Source organism: Miniopterus natalensis, chromosome 19 (assembly GCF_054644295.1).
Source record: "Miniopterus natalensis isolate mMinNat1 chromosome 19, mMinNat1.hap1, whole genome shotgun sequence".
NCBI lineage: Eukaryota > Metazoa > Chordata > Mammalia > Chiroptera > Miniopteridae > Miniopterus > Miniopterus natalensis.
The window spans coordinates 29,649,346-29,673,341 of NC_142099.1; the positions used below are offsets into that span (position 1 = coordinate 29,649,346).

Consider the following 23,996-nt stretch of genomic DNA (forward strand, 5'->3'; position numbering starts at 1 on the left):
CTGAATACATTTAAATTAAGTGGCAGCTATGCTTTGGAGCAGATAGCGGTGACAGTAGAAAGCAAAACTGTTGACAAACTTAATGGAACAGAGTCTCATGTTCTTACTCCTACAACATAGCCCGACGCAGAAATCTCCCAGGACACGCATAGGTCTCACATTAGTTCAGATTGTTTGCTATTTTTGCTACTCACCGTCACAAAGACGAATCTCTATAAACCAAGGAGTGGTGCCTCGACATTGTTGATAAACACTGCTACCTAGCCGGAACCTAGAGACAGAGTCATGTCATTTTGCCATCTAGTGACCACCAAGGCGAGCAAGAGCCTTTGGCTCAACAGCAGACTCACCACTTTCAGGACAAGAAGCAATAGGAACAGATTGCAGCCAGCATCAGCTCCATCACCCAGTGCACAGGCATAGTTCCCACGCACGGACAAACAGCAGGCCCAGGACCCAGGGACACGGACAGGGAAGGGTCTTTGAGGTAAACTCGTACACAGAGCTTGCAGGGTGCACTGATAGGCAGACCTAGTTCAGGCTGAGCCAGCACTCACTCACCCTTCATCGCAAGAAGAGTTAACATCTGGTCTAATAACCTGATTTCGGGGTATTTTATAGAGATGTGTTCCTACATGTTCACATTCTGCGACTAAAAAGAAAAAAAGAGAGACTAAGATGAGAAATGCGCTCAAGGCAATCTCAAAACCACAAAACATCTGGATACACAAAACCTGGCACCTTTGCATTTGGGGACGGAGGGTGTCCACATCCCATCAGAGGTACAATGTATGGATTCCGCGCCCACCAGCACATAGCCAAGGTCACAGCTGTATTTTATGGATGTTCCAGGCTCATAGCGGGTCCCGCGTCTCTCTTCCTTTTGTCCGTTGGGGATTTTAGGGGGAGCTTGGCAATCTAACGAAAAAGAAGAATCATTTTCTTATGTAATCAACAGGCATAGGAAGAAACAGCTGAAGAAACTGGCATTAACGCTAAAACTCCCCTCTGGTGGCAGCTGTATGGTACAGGGGTGTTTTGCAGCCCAGCTGGGGGTAATTTTAGGTCAGTGGTTCTCGGTCTTGTCTTTTCTGCACTTAGGCTGCTGCAGATTTTGCTCAGTTCCCACTCGGTGTTCTACCTCCTCTCGTCTCTTCCTTTCTGAAGGGATCACCTTGTATGCTTCCAATGGGAGATTCTAATACATCCATGGGGCGGGCCTTTGCTGACTTCCCTTTTAAGTTTCAGTATTAGTACAATCAAGCATTTTTTCCCTAAAGAAATGGGCAACTTAGTGGCCCCTAACGTTATTTTCCCCAGAGAATACTTCCACAAAATAAACAAACTGTGGGGCTTGGGTTAAAAAGTGTTCTGCATAATTATAAACACTATACATATAGAAGAGTCGAGGGGGCTCCAAACTGGAAGGGACCTGCTTATGTACAAAACCCCTACCTATCGTTCTTGGAAAAAATGAATCAGTGCAATCTTTTCTTGGTATGGGGACACCCACCCTTTTCACAGACTGGTGCCGATGGCTCCCATGTGCCTCGGGCACTACATCGCATTTTCCTGGGGCCTTTCAAGGTGAAGCCAATCGAGCAAGCAACTACCACAGTGTCATTATAGGAATATTGATCCTTCTGCCCAGACAATATTTGGCCTCTTAGGATCTGGGGCGGTGCACACTGAATCCCAGAAACAGCAAGTTCGCAGCGTGGGGCAGCTTGGGGACTCCAGACCCCAGCCTTCTGACTATCGGAGGTACAACGGAGAACTCTCTCCCCAGTCAGGATGAAGTCCACTCCTGGCTCTGGGCCCGGGTCGCACGTGTAAGTGACTGTGCTTCGATACGGAAAGTTCGCTGCAGGGCTGCCTGTATGTGTTCCATTGGGAATAGACGGAGGTGGTGGGCAAAGGATGCCTAGAGAAATTACAGAGAAATGACAAGCTGACAGTGTACTGCAGACAAAGAAAGCCTCGGGCTTGATACCACTCCCACCTCCTATGTTCAGGGACCTGGGATATTTGACTCGTTAATGAATCAATCAGGGCAGCTGTAATAATATAATTCAAACAGTATGATTTATTCTGGAATATATCTAATTCTGCTGATCCTTGAATTTCTGTTACTGCATAGGCCATCTCCTTTATGTGCATGGCCTGGCTTAAAAGTCTACTTAGCTGTTAGAGAAAGGGGAGCCTAGGAACTCTGTTTTACTTGAATACGCAGAGACTAGAGAGGTAACTGAAGGATGCTTCAGGCATAACCCTTAAAGATGTCTAGGAGAGATATTTGCTCTATAAGGTTCTGTAGAGTAACGACTCGATCAAGAGCTTCTGTCAAAAGAATTCAGTGTCCTGCTGAGCCTCGGGCAGTGAACTAGTTGCACACCACAGCTTGTGTAACCTACCTTCACATACAGGTATCTTGGTCCATAGAGCTCTCTGTCCAGCAATTACGCACTGACTAGAAGGTTGGCCTCGTAAGCGATACCTGGAGACAGGGAGTGGTCACTCAGAACTATTAAGCAGCTGGTGATATGGATCAATGACCTCTACTGGAAGTCCAAGACAAATTATTTAATTTGTGTGCATTGGCTCTTATTAGCATTCCCTCTCACAACCTCACCCTCGGCTCCCCACAGATCCCCACAGAGGAGCCTTCACAGGTCACACCACGCACAGAGAGGCCCAATGAATTAAATCTCATAGGTCCTCCAGACACTCACCCTTCGTTACAGGAAAAGTTCACAGTTGCGCCGACCTGACGACTTGGAGGCCCCTTTATCTGCCCATTGAGAAGTGGTCCTGGGGGTCCACACTGTGCCTCTAAGAAACAAGCCGAAGATGTGTAAAGCGTGGCAAATAACAGAATAGGCCAATTTCTGAAACTGACTGGAAATTAGGCTACCTTCACATTTTGGAATGACAGCACTCCAGTTTCCTGATGACAAACAACGGATAGTCCTTTCTCCAACAAGCAAATAACCAGGTTCACAGCTGTAAGTCACAGAGAATCCAGGGACAAAGGGGCCAACATCCTGTCCTGTGTGATGTCCATTGGGGATCATGGGAAGTGGTGGACAGTCCAGGGGGAAATCTTTACACACGCACATTAGGAAAAAAGGCCATCAGATAATGCATCCTTCACAATCTAGATTTTGACATAGTGCATAGATCCAAATAAATGACTCCATGATCTGTGGTAACCAGTCCTCATGAATTTTCAACTCCATCTTTTAAAGATCAAACAAGTGTGATTTGATCAAATCCATTTTATACCATAAATAGCTCATTATTTTCCAGTTTTAGTTACACTTTATGATTTACTTTGTGAAAAATTTCAGTTACCAAAAAATAGTTCATTTTTACACATACTTTTATCCTGTCTTTAAACTTATTCTCAGCTCCAAAAGTAGCATATTATTAGGGTTTATCCTGCTGGATATTAGTAATATAGTTTGATGGGATCCTATATGTGTCACATATACATGCATATTGGGTGAGTATATATGTACTCACAACTTATTCTATGCCTTTCTTTCTTTGCTTAATAATCTGTTTATGATATCTTTCCATGTCAATACATATAGGTTTACCTAAATCTTTATATAGGTACAATAATTTTCTATAGTCTCCTCATTTTGTGACTATCATAGATCTTCCTTGCCTCCAAGATTATGTATCTTTCTATAGATACATAGATAGAATCATAGTTTTCTAATCATGGTCTTTTCAGCTCATTAACTGATTTATAATTGCTTGATATTTTCCTTCACCAAGAAAATAAATAGCTACTTTTGATGGTAAAATATTTGTCAAATATGCTATTCCCTGTAATTGTACGATTGAAATTCAGATTTAGATTTCAGCAACATCATAAGCCTAACTAAATAAAAATAAATGAAGACCTTAGGCTAATAGTAAGCAATCCTTACTATTAAAGCCATTTGATTTGAAATGTTATCTGAGATGACTTGGGAACATAGTGCATCACTTCAGAAAATGTTTATAGACACCTCACAGAACAGAGGATCATTTCTGCCAGGCTTCATTAACAACTATTTACAGGTGCGTTTTATATCCATTGGGTATATTTTTGCTACTAGACCTCACATTTCTTTTCAGTTTAACACTAACTCAGATACACAGTTTAAAACCCCACAGTTCACGCAGCACCAACAAACTCTCGCCCCCAATCTTGTGAGACTTATTCAATTCAATTATGAGCTACGTTCAATTACTTTTTCTCCCCATACTTTAAACTTTTTCGTTCTATTGATGTTTGTTAATTGAACATTCATATCCTTCACAACAAAAAAATACAATAAAACAGGAAAGCATAATTTTCGCCCTTCGCCCTGCTTGCCCCCTGGGCCCCACCCTCACACATCCACACTGCTCTGAGTTCAGGGTGACACAAAACCCGAGCCGCACAGAACTGCGGGGTCCAACCCCCCAGCCCAGTTTCATTTTCTCTCTTACTCACCGCTCTCGCAGGTGGGGAGCGGTGTCGGCCCCCACGTTTTATTTGCTTGGCACCAAACAGACTTGTTTCCTTTCATGGTGAAGTTGGCGTTACAGGTAAATGTCACAGAATCACCGTGTCTGTACGGTGGTCTCGATGTTTTATCTTTGTGTCCCCCGGGCACTATGGGCTCAGGGCAAACAGAATTTCTGTTGAAATATTCACAGGTAGGAGCAGCTTTATCCCAGATTCCTTTCTCTTGGTCTTTAGGTATACAAAAAAGAGTCTTTTCTCCAATGATGCGGAAGTTATGGAAACAAGAGTACCTCACCACAGTGTTGAGAGGTACAGGGCCAGAAAAATAACTGTTCCGACCATTTTGGATACTAGGAGGAGGGTCACAAAGAATCCCTGAAAATTAGAAAGGGAAATATGCGGTGTTATTGATTATGACAACAAAATCATTCCAATTTAGATTAAAAGTTCAAATATATGTTATGTCATTTTGTCAGAAACAAGCTTAGAATTTTGTATAATTGATTTCTTACTCATAGTCCCTACTTATCCCCAAGCTCCTAAAGTCTTACCTTTCTCTTGATCCTCAGCAAACAAATCAATATAGGAATTATAAGCACTGTCTTGACCAAACAACGACAAGGAAACAGAATTTATTAAATATTTCTGAGTCTAATCCATTTTAATAAAACAAAAGGCAAACAGCACATGTAAAGAATATGTTAGTGACATGCAAATCACATGTGGGGAGGCACTGTGGACTAATGAAATCTGGGCTCAGTAGACCTGGTTTCAAATCCCCACTATCATTCAATAGCTGTGTGACCTTAGGCAAGTCTTACCCTCTCTAAGCCTCAGTTTCTTAGTCCATCATCAAAATCATGCTACTTCATAAGGTTATAATGGGAACCCAGAGAGACAAAAGGACCTGAAAGGGGCAAGTACAACACCTGGAACATACAAATTATTTGATACTTGTTTCAAACACACAACTGGGGCTACAAGTGGTGAAAGTACATTCCATCCCTCTACTAAAGGGACTGCAGCCTCACTACAGTCATTTGTCATCCTTTGATGCTGCACCCCTTTGAAAAAGCCACAGGAAGTGATCAGGGGTTTGGAATAATGACCTCATATCCTTTATGCACTTGTCATATTGTTAATTATTTATAGCTGTGTTGGTACATGCACACCTTTCCCAAGTGAGTCTCAGAACAAAGGGAAAAGAGCCAACCTCCAGAACGCTGGTTAATTTCCAGTTAGCTCCAGGATGCTCATGAGCAGAGAAACTGGGAGAAGAACACAAGGCCAAACCATTTCAGCACAGCAGCGCTACTCAGATGCAGTGGGGGTAGCTTCCCAGAGCCTTTATCTCGATATAAATAGAATACTCAAGACAAGATGTAGTCAACTGAATACATTTCATTTTGCCTGCATGCTAGAACATACAGAAGGCTGGCACATGCATGTTCAAAGCACTCATCCAGATAAGATGTGATAGCTGAGAAATGCATGAGAATACACCAAAAACCAAGAAGCAAGATTCATACTTATTTTTGCTTCTACTCACGTTCACAGACAGGAAACTTATTATTCCAGAGTACTCTCATTCCTTCTGAGACACACTGACTAGAAGATTTGCCATTTAACCGGTACCTTAAACAATAAGGGGAGAAATCATCACCAGAGCAAACCAATTCTCAGATGCATGGATTTAATCACTTCTCTCAAGTAAGTGGTGTTAATGAGCTCTATTCTTTTTGGCATTTTAGGCTTAAGGAAAATGTCCAAGGTTGTTTGTGGATCCGTTCAGCTATATGACGGCTTCAGACCAGGTAAAAACACAGAAAAAGTCATAATTATCACATATTTTTAAAAAATGTGATCTCTTTTCTCTTTGGCATCCAAATGTCAAGATTCTCTTGACAATTTAGAAGGTAAAAAACAAAACAAAAAAACTTAGTTTCAAGTGAAGACAATATCAAAGATCCCTAAGCTCACCCCAATAAGCCCCTCTTATTAAACCCCCATCATCTATTCATCTCCATAAGAGAAGCCTTAACTTGTGACTTCAAACTTCGCTTTTTAATTAAAAAAAAAAAAATAGGGTAATTCCTGTCCAGGTTGGCTGGCCATGCACAATACATACACTTGAAGAAAACCAATAGGATTTGGCTAATAACAGAATTTTTAGTCATAAAAGGTAAAGAAAAGGAGGGAGAAGACCAGAGAGAGGAAGAAATATTAACTGTCTTTACAGATCACATTTTGCAATGCTTGGCTATGAGTCACAGGTCTCAATTCAGGCCCTGTCACCTCACACTCACCCCTCATCACAAACAAAAGAAACCTCTGCCCCAAGCTGGAGAGTAGAAGGAATCACCACCTGGCCATTGAGAAGTTGGTTTGGAACGGTATCACATGATTTGGCTAGGAAAAAAGAGACAAGGCTGGCACATGAAGAGTCAGGACACAGTTGAGTTTCCTTAAGATGGAATAGAGTTTTAGGCACCTTCACATTTGGGGGTTGTTTGGCTCCAGGTTCCCAATGATGTACACTGTATAGCATTAGGTCCAATAAGAGTGTAGCCAGGCTCACAGCTGTAGGACACTTCCTGTCCAATTGCAAAAAATTCCTTATCCATTTTGTTATAATTACCATGGTGGATACGTTGAGGTGGTAGACACCCTGAGAAAAGAACAGGACCAGAGGCCTTTCATTTCTGACATAAGAACTTTCTTCTCTACGATCTAAGCCAACTTGGGTTTGGCAGGGGAAGGAAGAAGGTGGTCACGTGAACTCTCCTAATGTAAAGCAGGGACTCCTTTGGTGAGGTGGAGTGTGTAACATGCATTACTGTTTTTAGACACAGTGAACCATGCAACCATCTGCTTTGTGTCTCTTGATTGTACCAGAAAACTGTACATCCACTCATCATTCTCCACGTCATTTAACTAAAATGATCTTGGTTATCCTCTCACTAACATTATAGTCAAGGGAATCAAACTTTGGAAATACAAGATCACCACCAACATCTACCACATTTTCCCTGCTCCCCAAGCCAGGTTGATGGAGGTTCTGAGCCTTGAAGGAAGGGCTCCAAATGTTGCCTGGTTTTTCTAAGTCAGACATTTCTCAATAAGAGGAGGGGGAAAGGCAGCATGAGGGAAGAGACTCAATCTTAATTCAAGCCTCATTGCATAAATGCTGCATTTGTCAGTATCAGAATGTGTAATATGTACAGTCTTTTGAATAGAATTCTGACATTAGGAAATTTCCCCCAAATGCATGGCCAATAAGACTGAGAATTTATTTTTTCTTCATTTAAAGAAAATTTGATCATATATATGTTTTAGAAAAATCTCTGATCTTTGGCTCTGGTACCATCTGCTTTTTTTTTAAAGCGCTTTCTAAATTCCCCTCATTAATATAGATCTAACCCTGTTCCAGGATATAGTATATTTCCTATCTCTTCAATATTCAGATGCTTCTTTCAAAGTTCAGTTTTGAATTTTTTAACCAGGATACCCAACCAAATCTACTATATTTCCTCTCCTCTTCTCACAGCCACCATGCATCCATTCAACCAAAACTCTCATTTCATTTATAGATCACCATATTTTCAGCCCAACTCACCCTTGAAACACCTTGGCAGTGGAGGATCCCATTTACTGTTTGGTTGGCACCATACCTCGTTGCTGCCTTTCATGGTAAAGCCAGGCTTACACTTAAACATCACAGTATCATTTAAGGAAAATGAACGTCTATATCCAGATTCCACAATTCCATTTTCAACTTCTGGAAATGGGCATTTGACTAGATTAATACACTGAGGAGCAGGGCCACTCCAGATGCCAACTTGACTGTCATTGCTGGTGCAATATATTGCCTTCTCACCCACGAGGTCATACTGCTTTTTCCCATTCCGTCCAACATGGCACTGATAAGTCACGACCATTCCATAGTAAAAATCCTCTCTACTGCTGCTATAATAGTCCCCATTGGGGATGGATGGGGGTGGCTTACAAGGAATAGCTTTTTGGGGGTTAGGTGGAAAAAGAAAGAACACATTTTAATGTTATAGCTTCTGAGAATTTTGACTTCAGTCTTGCAAACCAAACTCTAATTCAGCCTACAGCTAACGCATTTTGTTGAAATTGTGTATCCGTATCTCAGAAATGGTTATAAATAGGAAGTAGCAAGGTAGGAAGATGCATGGAACTTCCCTGATGAAACCTCAAAAAAACCTATGATCTGGTCCCAAGATCCCATCCCCAGAATACAGACAAACTGTTATAAGAGGCACCTGGGATGACTGACATGGTGCATGGAATATTCACTGTGAAATAACTTATTGTCAAAGGGGAGAAATCAAAGAAAAGTGTGGTAAGTTTGGGAGGGATAAGAAGAACATAAACAAACCACAGCTCTGTGCCCAGAACTTCCCAAATCAAGTATAAACTTTCCTGGGAAGTACTCATTTTGATAGGTAGATGCCTAATTTCCCTCTAGAAGGATACAAGAGGAATTATATAGGTGCAATAAAGGGGTCATTTTACTCACATTCACAAATAGGCATGTCTTCATCCCAGGTTACAGTATTGCCTGAGATAATACATGTGGAAGATTTGACACCAATGAGTCGGTATCTAAAGACAAAGAGATGAGTGATCATCTCCCAGCTAGATGTACATCTTAGGAAAGTTTAGTTCTTTGTCCACTGAAAGAATGGCAAAGAATGGAATATCATGTATGACAAACAGCAGGGATAGACTGAGGACTCATACAAAAGATTAAAGAATCTAAAGCCAAATAAAATTTGCCTTCTTGTCAGTAACACTGGAGTTTTAAATTGGAAGAAGAGGAGTAGCCCAAGTTCCTTTCTCTTCTAGGGACCATCTCTAGTGGGTAACCCTGAAAGATAGTCTCTACAGCAGGTCAGGTAGGTGACTCTCTTTGCTTATCTATTTTAAAGGGTAGGTGGCAATTACTCAGATCTCTCTTGGAAGACTCCTGGTTTCTGGTTGAAAAGCCCATGTACCCTGGAGATATCTCTTGCCAACTCACCCTTTATCACAAGAATATGTAATTGTTGACCCAAACATGACACCCATGGGTGTGTGGACAGAGCCATGAAGGAGTTCTCCAGGACTCATACATGATTTACCTACAGGGGAAAACAAAACAAAATGGGGTTTGGGACTGGAATTTGGGGGACATTTTGTGTTTTATATTAAATCCCAGCCTGACTGGACTTGCTGACTAGCTTATTTACGTTTATTTAAAGCACTCTTTGACATTTACAAAACTTTTATCTTCCAAGGGAAGAGTCAATTCCAGAACAGTATTTGTTTCAAGCATGTCGTCTGTATTTTCAGTGGGCATGCAAACATCATTTGTGGTCAACCATAATTATAACCTATCTTTCCCCTTTTTATATTCGGTCAGGTGATGGCATCATCTACCAAGTCTTGTGGCTTAAAAAGAAAAAACTTACAGTCATCATTTCCTTTCTGTAACTCATTTCTTTATTCCCTGCCCTTTATTCAGTTGGTCACCAAATTTTAGTGACTGAATTCCAAACATCTCCAAATCAACCATTATCACTGCTGTAATTTCTCACTGGATCACTGAGTAACAAAATTTACCTTTCTAACTCTGGTCTCCATCTTCTAGGCACACCTACCACTGCACACATTTTCTTTTAGAAGCACAAATGTGGTCATACCACTACCTACATTTAAAAACTTATAATGACTTACCATTGTTGGTTGGAAAAATGTTCATGTCCTGTCAGTTAAGCTCCAATCCACTTAATCAACTGCTATTCCCCACCATGTCCCTCATACTCCAACTGCACTGAATTTGCCTATTTTCTAAAGACCTCATGTTCTTTCATACCTTCATGGTTTTGCATATGCTGTTTCCTCTGCCTGTAATGCCTACATTTCCCTAATTCTTCTAGACAGCATTTATTATTTACTACTTTATGATCTCATAGAAATTACCTCTGAATAAATGAAATTACATCATAGTACAGTATTTGTTTAAAGTCAGGCTTTACAATGAGTATAGGAATTCTTCACAGGAAGGGACCAGTAGACTTTACAGTTCTCTCCAGCGCCATCATATAGCCTATAGCTTCATACCTAGTTGTTACTCAAAAATGTCTCTTGAATTAAATGGGGTGAGAATGAAGTGAAACTAATATTCCTTGCATACTAACTTCTAACCTCACTCTAACACAATTCAGAGAGCATGGAGCAAGTTCATGGAGATTCCAGGTAAATAGGGCTGGCAGCTCTGATGATTTAACCTCAATTCTCAATGCCCTTAGGAGTAAATGAGATGGTCTTTTATCATGAAAAATAGCAGGTTAGCTCACAGAGATTCACTAATAGACCCAAAGATACCTCTATTACAGATTACTCACGTTTACAGTATTGCTGAGCATCTGACCACTTGGAAGTCTCTAGACAGGTGGTGAGGAATGACCTTTTGATATACCCAGGAAGGCATTCATATTCCCAAGATGTCCCAACAGCAAACTCAGACTGATCACTGTGAACTTTAGGCTTAGCAAAATGATACCTTGGCAGGGACTTACACTGACCTAGAGACAAAGACCACAGGAATATCAAAAGTAAGAGAGACTAAAACTTCTACTCTGCTTCTGTTTTATCACCAATTACACTGACAACTTAAATCTTTAGAAAGTAAACCTAAAATGGGACAATAATTTCTGGGACAAAAAGCATATCTTGCAGTAGGGGTGCATATACAGAGAAGTAAGCTCAGAAGTTCAAAGACATTTTAGGATAGATTTTAGAAATTTTAGCAAGAGATGGAAAAAAATCATTTTTCATAAAATTCCATGAAGACCATGCAGTAGTTTCATCTTCTTACAACCTCATAAATAAAAACGAAAACCTGATAAACAGTTTTCCGGGATAGTACAGGAAACTAAACCACATCAGAGACCTTATAAGCTCAGCACATGTATGATTCTCTAAAATTACTTTAATGAATTCACATTACTATCTTAGTCATTAAATCTTTAGGTCCTAGCAATAAAAAATGTTTATTTGTTATTCTTTATTATTGTATTCCATTAGCCTAGTGGAGTAATAGGCCCTCTAAGAGAGCTTAGTCGTTTCTTCCTGATACGTACGAGATAAAAGGAAAGAGTTATTTCAAGTCAGTTCCCTGTGAGTTAAAAATAAAAATAATATTGATAATGAAACAGATTTTATCCTAGGTGAACAGATAAGAATCTGTAATACCCACACACTTGAGGATATGCCTGGAAAAGTTTTAGCTCCGGAATGGCGGTATATTGGACTATGAAATTTATAAATTTTTTTTTCAGATGAGTCTGAGACTGGTACAGGTGAAAGTCAAAGAAAAATTATGGACTAATTATGGACAAAGGCAAACAGAACTCCCAAGGTTGCAGCCAGACCCAGTCTTTTTACAGCTCACTACTTCTGTTGGAGAAGTCATGTAGACTGGATTAAGAATAGCCATCATTACTGGGATCCAGATCTCCCTGTAGGTCTCCTGTTTCTTTCCTGAACTCCTTTAGCTTCCTTCATTAACAACTACCATTGTCTCCAAGCGCATGCCTGCGCAAAGAGCAAGACTGTAGGGGAAGACAGGGCTTGACTAACTTCACGGCCAATGTGAACAAGGACAGTACAGAGTAACTTGCCACAAGCTGGAAAACAGAAAACCAACTTAAGTCCACAAGATTTTTTGCTTTGTTTTGTTTTTGTTAGACCTCACCCAGGGATACTTTTTCCACTGTTTTTTGTTTTTTTTGTTTTTGTTTTTGTTTTTAGAGAGAGTGTAAGGAAGGGAGAGAGGGAGAGGGGGAGAGACAAGGAGAAACATCGATGTCAGAGAGACAATCTATTTGTTCCCTCCCACAATGCTTCCTGACTGGGGCTGGGGATTGAACCTGCAACCCAAGTATGTGCCCTTGATTGGGAATCGAACCTATGACCCTTAGGTCCATGGGCCAACACTCTAACCACTGGGCCACACTGGCCGGGGCATAAGTCCACAAGATTTAATCTGCAGCAACAATATGGAGTAAGATAAAGCCAAGATTTTTGAAGGAGCAAAAGCAGGAAGGTACTTTATATTATGACCTTCTGAAGTGAAAAGAGATAAGAATCACACTTTCCAGATGGAAAATAATGGGGAATTCTTAGCCCAATAAGGACACTTGGGGACTCTTTCTCTTTTGGCAGACACTAGCTCTTATTAGTCATGAAATTTCCAAAATCCCAGGTCAAAGACAGAAATTCCAGCAATCATGTTCTGTTCCATATCAGAAAAGGAAAGGTTAGTCTTTGAATCATTAAGTAATACAAATTTTCTTAATCCCACAGACATCTTCCTAAAATCCAGAATAAAAATCAGAGTAGATCATGACTGAATCCAAAATAGGAGATAGTGGCAAGACATTGGCATATACATCCCTTAAGCCATGGTAAAAACTAACTAGGCAAAGCAGTTTCTAGAGAACAGAGATACATTTAACTTATTTGGATCCAAGGGGCTTTACCTAGAATGGCTTAGAAATCCATTTGAAATTAACGAAGAACAGCTATAAATGATAATAAAAATAAAAACAAAAATCAAGTCAGAAAGCAGGTAGGAGAAATTATTACTGATAAGTATTATAACCAAATGCCTTAGCGCTGGGTTTCCTGGCTATTTTGAATGATAGTTGTGAGTATTAACCAAGGCACTATCCTAAGCACAAGAGATACATCAGTGAACATCCGAGACAAGGTTCCCACCTTCACAAAATTCATATTCCAATAGAGGGAGGCAGATCATAAATAAGTACCAATAAATAAATAGGAAATAAACAGAGTGATGTGCGTGCCAAATGTAATGCACCAGAAAGGCAGGCGGACAAGGCGGCATGCCACTTCTGCCACAATGCTTAAGGAAGACCTATAAAGAAGAAACACTGAGTTGTTACTGAAGGTTAAGAAGGAACCAGCCAGGCTAAGTGCCAGATAAAAGCATTTTACACAGAGGCCTAACATCAGGGGTGGATGTGCTACACTTTAGGGACAGAAAAAGGCAAGTGTGGCTGGAATGCAGCGATCGAAACAGAGTGGCATGAGATCAAGTTAGAAGGCTCAGTAAGGATGGATCACAAAGGGCTCCTCAGGCCACAGTAAGATGTCTGGAAATCATTGGAGAGTTAACACAGGAGAGTCACATGGCCTGATTTACCTTTTTAAAGGAATAGCCTGGCAATTGGGTAGACTATAGACTGGACTTTTACTTTCAGGGGCAGGAAGTGCAGTCTGGAGGCTATTATAGGAGTTCAGACAGAAAACGGATGCATGGGCCATAGGGAGATAGTGAGAAGTGGGTGAAATTTGGAATATATTTTAAAAATAGAATTGCCAAGACTTTTTTTACATTAGATGTGGAGCTAAGAAAATAAGAGGATTTAGTAAAAACTTCCAGCTTTTTGACTTGAGCTACTGGGTTGAAGGTAATACCATATACTAAGATGGGAAAGAACCAATTTTTTGCTTTTTAGAGTGTGTGAGAGTGTGTGTGTGTGAGTGTGTGTGTGAGTATGTGTGTGTGTGTTAGGGTGTTGTAGGGACAGAATTGATTGCCCTTTAGACATGGTATATTTAACACACTTACTAGGTCTCCAAATGGAGTTGCCAGGTAGGCAGTTGGATGTACAAATTTGCCACTCAGGAGATAGGTCAGGACCACAGATAACAAATGAGTTATTAACATATAAATAGTATTTAAAGCCAAGAGGCTAGATGAGATCTCTTAGGAAGCAAAGTTATAGAGAAAAAGTGAAGAGGTCCAACACTGAGCCCTCAAGCCCTCTGCTGTTTAGAGACAGGGCAAAAGGAGTAAGAGCAACCAGAGAGATACAGAGAAGGTAGGTAAGAGGGTCTTGTTTGGGAAATGAGAATGGAGCTGTTTCAAGAAGCTGGAAATATTCAGCTTTTGATGAAAGACAAAGAGAAAGGGAAAGAAAAATGACCACTGAACTTGCCAGAGCGAAGGTCAGTAGTGACCTTGCTGAGAGCAGCTTTAGGAGAATGGTGGAGAAGGAAGCCTGTCGGGGTGGGTTAAGGAGACAAAGGCATGTGAGCAAGAAGTCAGTGAGTTTTGTTGAGAATGATGAGAAGAGGGGCAGAAAAATGCAGTTCCATTGGGCCAAGAGGAGTCTCCTCTCCCAAATAAAGGAAGTCCTAGGGCATGTTTAACTGCTGGTGGGGATGAGTCAACAAGAGATATAAGTGCAATGATGTAAATCAGGGGACTTCTGCAGAAGTAAAGTCCTTCCAAAGGCAAGATGGGATTGAATGTGATCATGAATATGGGAAGAGGAGTTGATTTTGTCAGCAGAAAGAGTACCTTCTCCATTGTTCTGGAAGGCAAAGGACATTCTTATCGAACTCCTAGTTACAGGCTGGTTCAAGAATTCATCGGGCAACGACACAGATAAAGGTCTTGCTCCATTGGGACTTGTATTCCAGGGAGGGAACAAACCCAAACAAGTAAATAAACAAACAAGAATGTTTCATAGGATGATAGATGCTCTTTGGGAAGCAGAACACAGTTATGTGATACAGAGTGACCTGGAGGATGAGTGCTTCAGGTAAGAGTCAGGGAGAGTAAAGGTGAAGCTGAGGCCTGAATGCCCAGAAGGAGACAGTCAAGGTGATCTGTAGGAAGAGCATTTCAATAGGGGGGACACCTAGTGCAAAGGCTAAACAAACATGAGTATGTGCAAGGAATGGAAAGAAAGTCAGTGTGGCAGGAGCAGAGGAAGTGAAGGGGCAGGGCAAGGACAGACAATTTCAGAGAGAGGCAGAGGCCTGTAGTCAAGGATACGGGGCATTGATTTTATTCTAATGTGATGGGAAGCCCTTGGCAGGTTTTAAGCAACAGAGAAAGCATCTAATCTCTGATGGAGGTAGATGATTAGAAAACAAGGGAATTCCTATTTGAGGATTTTGGCAAGAGTGAAGTTTAACAGTGTGGGAAATTTGAAACCGTTTATGTAAAAAGACAAAATAAAGAAGTGGAGAACTACTCTAAGAGGGAAATTTGCTTCCCACATGACTGCTCACAGCAGTGTGCCCTATAGACACCGTTACATCAGAGTTTTTCAGACTGCTTCAGCTTCCTGGGCCACCACCCAAACCTATGAATCTCTGGAGGATGAGGTGGAACCAAGGAATCTGTATTTTAAAAAGGTGCCTCAAGAGTTTCTTAAGCATGCTTGAGGGCAGGAACTGGCCAGGAGCCAAGGGATAGTCTGGGGAGGGTACACAGTAAGAACAAACGTCAGGATGGGGGTGTGGGCAAAGCATGAACAAAGAACCATGGGGTGACTGTCAGGAAAGACAATGAATGGTACATTCATGATAGAAGGAATGGGGAATTTGAAGGGTCATGTAAGTGAGATCCAATTATGAATGCCTTGAAAGGCTGAAGATATTTGATTTTTGATTTTTTGGTTAATCCCACAGGCAGTAGGAAACCCTTTTAGATTTTTGAGCAAGGGAGTAGAATGATGAAGAAATATATATAGCTTCAAAATTTTTGATTTTCACTATTGGAAAGGTTAAAGACTGACATCAGAGTGACCTGTAAGAGAGGAGGTTTTAACAGGGGTGATATAATATGGGTGTTAGAATGATACAGACAACAGAAGCACATTGGCTAAAAGGGTTGGCAGGTAGGTGCACCTGGTCTTTCATGTGTCTGGAGTTAAGTGACCTAGAGGATGGTCCAGCTCTGGTACTGGGAGGGGATGCTCTGGGCTACTTGGAAGAAATGATAGATGGGCAGGGCTGGTGAAGAATTTGACTTTCATTTGATAATAGCCTCTTTGAAATGTAGAAATAGAAATGCAAGGCTGGTGAGAAGTTGGGTCTGCAACTGTGCCGCAGAGAGGTGCCAGAGAAAGCTGGGAATTGTGCATTCAAAGGGTGCTAATGTGCAGGAGAGAGAGCTGAGGTTAAAGGTCTGGGAAATATCCAATTAAGGGTCAGGAGAAAGTTAAAGGTCAGGAAGCAGACAAAATATGTTGTAAGAGAACCAATTTATGCAGTTGCCCTTAACAAGCTGGAGGTGGTTAAGCTTAAAGGCTGGCTCCATAAAGACAGGTTCATACAGTGCGGTACAGCACTGATATTTAGTCATAAAAACTAACGCCTAACTCTCACTTGCCAATGTCATCTGCCATCTGGGCAGCTCAGGAAGGCAGCACAGTTCATCACTGGCCTCATTTCACAGATAAAGAAACTGAGGATCAGGGAGCTAAATGACTTGCCCAAAGTCACCCAGTCATTGAGGTCCGCCTACAGCAAACTTCTTAATAAACTGAGAATTCACTGTACCCAGGAGGTAATTAGACAGTTAGACCTATCTTCTCTCGAGGAGACTCTAATCTTAACAAATGGCAATATTTCTTTAAAATTAGGCCAATCTCGGGGGCCCGGGGGGGTGGTTACAATAAACATTAAATGAGACCTTCTGGCTCCCTCACCATTCATTACAGAAGGTAAATAACACGAAGGCGACTGTAGTTTTAATTCCCTGTCTCAAGTTTTCCCAACAACGCCAGGAGTTCATCGTTCAGCATCTCTTCACCAGCATTACAACAAGTCAAAAAGAAAAATGAAATAAAGAAAGAAAGAAGCGTGCCTGGGAACCAGACGTTATTCTTGCTCAGGGATCTGCTGCTTTCACCGGCAGGGGCGAGCTCAGAGGATGCAAAACCCCGGGCGCCTAGCGGAGCGCGCGGCTGGCTGCGGGGAGACCCGCAGACCCCGGGCCCACAGCGGGGGCACCTGCGGAGGCCAGAGCGGGAGCCAGAGGGAGCAGAGTGCGCCCCGACGGCCCCCCAGGTGGACCAGACCGTCCCCCTCTGCAGTGCAGCCTCCAGCTCTGGGGGTCCCAGCCCCGGGCGCCTCGAGTGAGGACCTTCAGGACCGCGAGGTGGCGGGGATCCCCCCAAGCGACAGGGCGCAGGCAAGCGCCCTGCCCTGCGCCCGTCTTCTCGCTTTTGACTCTGCTTTGCATAGCGGCAGAGATGCGTCCCTTGCCCAGACCGTCGCGTCCCTACCTCCGCGCCCCCCCTCCCAGCTCACCGAGGACCCCGGGCGTGACGAGAGCCAGGGAGACCCAGAGCAGGCCCGCGGCGCCCATGCCCCGCGGCAGCCCCCCGGCGGGACGCGTTCCGAGACCCGAGCCTCTGGCAGCTCGGCGAGGGCAGGGCTGGAACCGGAGGCAGCTGCGAGCAAGGGGAGGTGGGTTCTTATATAGCGCCCGGCACCACGTGCTGCTTTGCCCGCACACCTGCAGGCTGCCTGGGGGCGGGAGCCCGTGCCGGCGACCGTGACCGCGGCGAAGAGGGGCGGGCCGGAGGGGGCGGGCGGGCGGAGGAACCCGACACCCGTCAGCTCAGGCTCCAGCCCTCGGACCGCGGCTTTCCAGCTTTGACTGCAACTCCGTGCATCCACTTTCGTCTCTCTGGAGACGTGAAATACTAGTTTTACAAAATAGTAATCACCCTTACTGATCTGCAATGATCCAGTCCGTCTTCCCCTTCCCTTCCCCTTCCCTTCCCCTTGCTTTCCTCTTCCCTTTCCCCTTCCCTTCCCCGTCCCTTCCCCCTCCTTCCCCTTTTTCTTCCCTTTTCCCTTCCCTTCCCCTTTTCCTTCCCTTCCCCTTTTCCTTCCCTTCCCTTTCCCCTTCTCCTTCCCCCTTCCCTTTCCTTTCACCTTCCTTTCCCTTTCCCTTTTCCCTTTTCTTCCCCCATTCCTTCCCTTCCCCCATCCCTTCCCTTTTCCTTTCCCTTCCCTTTCCCCTTCCCTTTTCTTTTCCCCTTCCCTTTCCCCATCCCTTTCCTTTCCCCTTCCCTTCCCCCTTCCCACCCCTTCCCTTCCCCCTTCCCTTTCCCTTTCCCTTTCCTTCCTCCTTCCTTTCCTTTTCCCCTTCCCGTCCCTTCCCTTCCCCCTTCCCTTCCCCCTTCCCTTTCCTTCCCCTTTCCCCTTCACTTCCCTTCCCTTTCCCCTTCCCTTCCCCATCCCTTCCTTTTCCCCTTCCCTTCCCTTTCCCCATCCCTCCCCTTTCCCCTTCCCTTCCCCTTCCTTTCCCTTTCCCCTTCACTTCACTTCCCTTTCCCCTTCCCTTCCCCATCCCTTCCTTTTCCCCTTCCCTTCCCTTTCCCCTTCCCTTTTCCTTTCCCCTTCCCTTCCCTTTCCCCATCCCTTCCCTTCCCTTCCCTTTCCCCTTCCCTTCCTTTTCCCCTTCCCTTCCCCCTTCCCTTTCCCCATCCCCTTCCCTTCCCCCTTCCCACCCCTTCCCTTCCCCCTTCCCTTCCCCCTTCCCTTTCCTTCCTCCTTCCTTTCCCTTTCCCCTTCCCTTCCCTTTTCCTTTCCCCTTCCCTTCCCTTTCCCCTTCCCTTCTTTTTCCCCTTCTCTTCCCTTCCCCTTCCTTTGCCCTTCCCTTCCCCTTCCCTTCCCCCTCCTTCCCCTTTTTCTTCCCTTTTCCCTTCCCTTCTCCTTTTCCTTCCCTTCCCTTTCCCCTTCTCCTTCCCCCTTCCCTTTCCTTTCACCTTCCTTTCCCTTTTCCCTTTTCTTCCCCCATTCCTTCCCTTCCCCCATCCCTTCCCTTTTCCCTTCCATTCCCTTTCCCCTTCCCTTTTCTTTTCCCCTTCCCTTTCCCCATCCCTTCCCTTTCCCCTTCCCTTCCCTTTCCTTTCCCTTTCCCCTTCCCTTCCCTTTCCCCTTCCCTTCCCCATCCCTTCCCTTTCTTCTTCCCTTCCCATCCCTTCCCTTTCCCCTTCCCTTTTCCTTTCCCTTTCCCTTCCCTTTCCCCATCCCTTCCCTTTCCCCTTCCTTTCCCTTTTCCTTTTCCCCTTCCCTTTTCCCTTTTCCTTTTCCCCTTCCCTTTTCCCTTCCCTTTTCCTTTTCCCCTTCCCCTTCCCTTTCCCCTTTCCCCTTCTCTTCCCTTCCTTTTTCCCTTTCCCCTTCCCTTTTCCCTTTCCCCTTCCCTTCATTTTTATTTTATTTTTATTATTTTGTCTTGGATCCACTAAATTCATTTCAAAAGCTATTAATAATTCTAACCCTCAGGTTAAAACAACAGTTCACTTAGAAAACTTATGAATAGCAGCAACCTCTGCTAGTATGTCCTTTTTATTTTGAAATAATTTCTACAGAAAAGTAGCAAGAATAGTACAAAGCATTTATATATAAAAATACATATAATTTTCCAAATGTTAACATTTCACTGTTTTCTTTGTCATTCTTTGTCTCTCTCACTTTGAATGAATGGGTGGATGGATAGATAGATGTAGAACAATAGATATAGATATAGTGTTATATATATGATATAATATATATATATAGAGAGAGATACATGCAGGTATAATTATGTAATTATGTAATTGTTACTTTGGAACTGTTTGAGATAAGTTACAGGCATGACACCCTCCTCTAAATACTTCAGTGTGTATTTCCTAAAAACGAGAACATTCTCTTACATAACTGCAACGCAATGAGCAAAACCAGAAAATTAATATTGATACAATACTATTATCTAAGTGACAGATAGTACTCAAATTTCTCAATTGTCTCAATGATGTTTATTATAGCAAACACACACACACACACTTTTTTTTTTCTCTAGTCTAGGATCATTCTAAGATCACACGTTGCATTTGACTGTTATGTTGTGGGGTGTGTTTTTGTTTTCATTTAATCTGAGAAAGGTCTTCAGGATTTTGTTTGTTTGTTTGATTTTTGTGGGATTTTTTGTATTTTTTTTCTTTCATCACCTTGACATTTTTAAAAAATCTTTACCCGAGGATATTTTTTCCATCGCTTTTTAGAGAGAGTAGAAGGGAGAAAGAGAGAGAAACATCGATGTGAGAGGGACACATTGATTGGTTGCCTCCCGTCTGTGGCCATACCACCCTGAGCGCCCCAATCTCGCCTGATTGGTTGCCTCCCCCACAGCACCCTGACCAGGGCCAGGGATCGAGTCTGCAACTGAGGTACATGCCCTTGACTGGAATCGAACTGAGCCCCTACAGTCCGTAGGCTGATGACCTACCCATGAGCCAAACTGGCTAGGGCGTGACCTTAACATTTTTGAAGAGTACACATCAATTATTTTGGTAGAACAACTTTTAAATTAGTTATCTATTGCATAGTAACAAATTACCTTAAACTTATTGATTTAAAGCGAGAATAAACATTTATTACCTCACACTGTTTCTCTACGTCAGGAATTTGAGAGCAGGTTAGGAAGGTAGTTCTGGCTTGGGGTTTCTCATGAGGTTGCAGTCAAGATATCAGCAACAACTGCATACTTGAAGGCCTGACTGGGACTGGAGGATCCTTCTCTAAGATGGCTCACTCGCATTGCTTTTGGCTGGAGCCCCATATCCTCACCGTGTGGACCTCATCATAGGACTATTCGAATCTCCTTGTAACATGGTTACTGGTTCTGGATCTCCTCCCATGACAAGAGAGCAAGGCAGAAGCCACAGTACCTTTTAAAATCTACCCTCAGAAGTCACACTATGTTATTTCCATAATATCCTATTGGATACTATGATGATTAATTTTATGTGCCCAGGTATATGGTCAAAAATTATTCTGAGTCTGTAAGAGTGCTTTTGGATGACATTAACATTTAAAAAATATATATCTTTGTTGACTTCAGAGTAGAGAAAGGGAGAGGGAGAGAGAGAGATAGAAGCATCAATGATGAGAGAGTCATTGACCGGCTGCCCCCTGCATGCCCCCTACTGGGGATGGAGCCCTAAACTCGGGCATGTGCCCTGACCGGGAATCCAACTGCGATCTCCTGGATCACAGGTCGATGCTCAACCGCTGAACCACACCCCACTGGGTGACATTAACATTTCTTAATAGTCGTAACTGACATTTATATTTATTCTTCCCATTTTCCCCAGTTTTATTGTGATATAAATGATGTATAATATTGTATTAGTTTAAGGTGCACAGCATAATGATGTGATATATGTATATATTGTAAAATGATTACCACAGTAAGGTTAGTTTACTACTTAGTTAACTACCATCACCTACATGTTACAATTTTTTTCTTATGATGAGAACTTTTAATATCTACTCTCTTAGTAATTTTCAAATATACAATACAGTGTTGTTAACTATAGTTACCATGCTGTACATTACACCCCCAAAACTTATTTTCTAACAGGAAGTTTGTGCCTTTTGACCACCTTGACCAGTTTCCCCCAGTCCTTGTCCCCTACGTCTGGCAACCACCAACCTGCTCTCTGTTTTCAGTTTTGTTAGATCCCACATATAAGTGACATCATATAGTATTTGTCTCTCCCTATGTGACTTATTTCACTTTGCATAATGCCCTCAAGGCCCATCTGTTTTGTCACAAATGGCAAGATTTCATTCTTTTTAATGACTGAATAATATTCCCCTCTGTGTGTGTGTGACATTTAAAAAATTCATTTATCCATCTATTTGAGATAGTGATTTCTTTTCCTTTGGATATATAGCCAGAAGTGGAGTTGCTGGGTCACATGGTAGTTCTATTTTTAATTTTTGAGGAATTGCCATACTATTTTCCTAGTGGCTGTACCAATTTACATTCACACCAAAAGATTACAAGGTTTCCCTTTTATGTACATCTTTTCCAACACTTGTTATCTTCCAACACTTGTGTCTTTTAGGTGATCGCTATTCTAACAGGTGTGAGGTGGTATATCTCATTGTGATTACATTTCCCTGATAACTAGTGATGTTGAACACCTTTTGGTGTTTGCTGTGCAGAAACTTTTTAATTTTATGTAGTCACACTTGTTTATTTTTGCTTATGTTGCATTTGTTTTTGGTGTCAAATGAAAAAAGAATCATTGCCAAGACCATTGTCAAGGAGCTTACCCCCCATGTTTTCTTCTAAGAATTGTATGGTTTCAGGTTTTAGGTTCAAGTCTTAATCCACTTTGAGTTGATTTTTGTGCATGGTGTAAGATAGGGGACCAGTTTCATTCTTTTGGATGTGGCTGTCAAGTTTGACCAACATCATTTATTGAAGAGATTATCCTTCCCCCATTGTGTGTTCTTGGATTCTTTGTCATAAATTAATTGACCATATATGTATTTATATTTCTGGGTGCTCTATTCTATTTCATTGATCCATGTTTCTGTTTTGTTTTTTTTTTGCAAATACCATACCATGTTTTGATTTTTATAGCTTTGTAATACAGTTTGAAAACAGGAATTGTGATTGCCTTCAGCTTTGTTCTTCTTTCTCAAGATTGCCTTGGATACTTGTAGTTTTTGTGGTTCATTACAAATTTTAGGATTTTCTTAATATATATGTGAAAATATCATTGGGATTTTTATAGGGATTGCATTGGATCTGTAGATTGCTTTGGGGACTATGGGCATTATGACAATATTAATTCTTCCAATCTGTGAGCACAGAATATCTTTCTTTTATTTTGCGTGTGTCTTCTTCAATTTCTCTCATTAATGTCCTATAGTTTTTAGTGTACAGATCTTTTACCTCCCTGGCTAAATTTATTTCTAGATATTCTATTCATTTGATGCAATTATAAATTGTGTTGTTCTCTTAATTTCTCTTTCTAATAGTTTGTTATTAATGTATAGAAATTCAACAGATTTTTGTATATTGATCTTATATCTTAAAACTTTACTGAATTTATTTATTAGTTCTAACAATTTTTTGTTAGCCTTTAGGGTTCCTATATATAATATCATATTGTCTGCAAATAGACAGTCTTACTTCTTTCTTTCTGATTTTAATGCCTTTTATCTCTTTTCCTTGACTAATTTGGATCCCTCTTATCTCTCTCTCTGACTAATCTTGAACAAAGTGATGAAAGCAGGGATTCTTGTCTTGGTCTTGATCTTAAAGGTAAAGCTTTTAGCTTTTCATGCTTGAGTATGACATTAGCTGTATTGTCATATATGACCTTTTATTATGTTGAGATACATTCTCTCTCCACCCAGTTTGTTGAGTTTTATTATGAATGGATGTTGAATTTTGTCAAATGCTATTTCTACATCTATTCAGATGATTGTATGGCTTTTATTCTTCATTTTGTTAACGTGGTGTATCACACTGATTGATTTGTGAATGTTGAACCATCCTTACATCCCTGCAATAAATCTCACTTGATTATGGAATATGATCCTTTTAATGTATTGTTGAATTTGATTTGCTAATGTTTTGTAAAGAATGTTTAGATCTAATGGTAGATGTTGGCCTATAATGTATTTATCTTGTAGTATCCTCCTCTGGTTTTCATCTGAAGGTAATACTGGCCTTTGAAAATGAGCTTGGAAGTATTGCCTCCTCTTCTATTTTAAAAGAATTTGAAAAGGATTAGTATTAATTCTTCTTTAAATATTTGGTAGAATTCACCAGTGAAGCCATGTGGTCCTG

The 23,996-nt window shown here is 41.8% G+C and overlaps 1 protein-coding gene across 2 annotated transcripts in view; it reads right to left on the bottom strand.

Annotated features, from left to right (window-relative positions):
- Positions 1-17,714, bottom strand: part of CR2 (complement C3d receptor 2) — a 29,941-nt gene extending 12,227 nt beyond the window's left edge. The window contains exons 1-16 of one of the 2 annotated variants that reach the window (XM_087827981.1): positions 17,657-17,714; positions 10,921-11,100; positions 9,555-9,654; positions 9,051-9,136; positions 8,124-8,522; positions 6,999-7,175; positions 6,814-6,916; positions 6,057-6,142; positions 4,493-4,882; positions 2,915-3,103; positions 2,733-2,832; positions 2,415-2,497; positions 1,514-1,924; positions 742-918; positions 562-652; positions 195-271 (exon numbers count right to left, since the gene is read on the bottom strand). In XM_087827981.1, the coding sequence (XP_087684107.1) occupies positions 195-271; positions 562-652; positions 742-918; positions 1,514-1,924; positions 2,415-2,497; positions 2,733-2,832; positions 2,915-3,103; positions 4,493-4,882; positions 6,057-6,142; positions 6,814-6,916; positions 6,999-7,175; positions 8,124-8,522; positions 9,051-9,136; positions 9,555-9,654; positions 10,921-11,100; positions 17,657-17,714 (2,707 nt within the window). The remainder of the gene's footprint in view (positions 1-194; positions 272-561; positions 653-741; positions 919-1,513; positions 1,925-2,414; positions 2,498-2,732; positions 2,833-2,914; positions 3,104-4,492; positions 4,883-6,056; positions 6,143-6,813; positions 6,917-6,998; positions 7,176-8,123; positions 8,523-9,050; positions 9,137-9,554; positions 9,655-10,920; positions 11,101-17,656) is intronic. The other variant, XM_087827982.1, reaches the window with a different exon arrangement.
- Between the last annotated feature and the right edge of the window lie 6,282 nt (positions 17,715-23,996).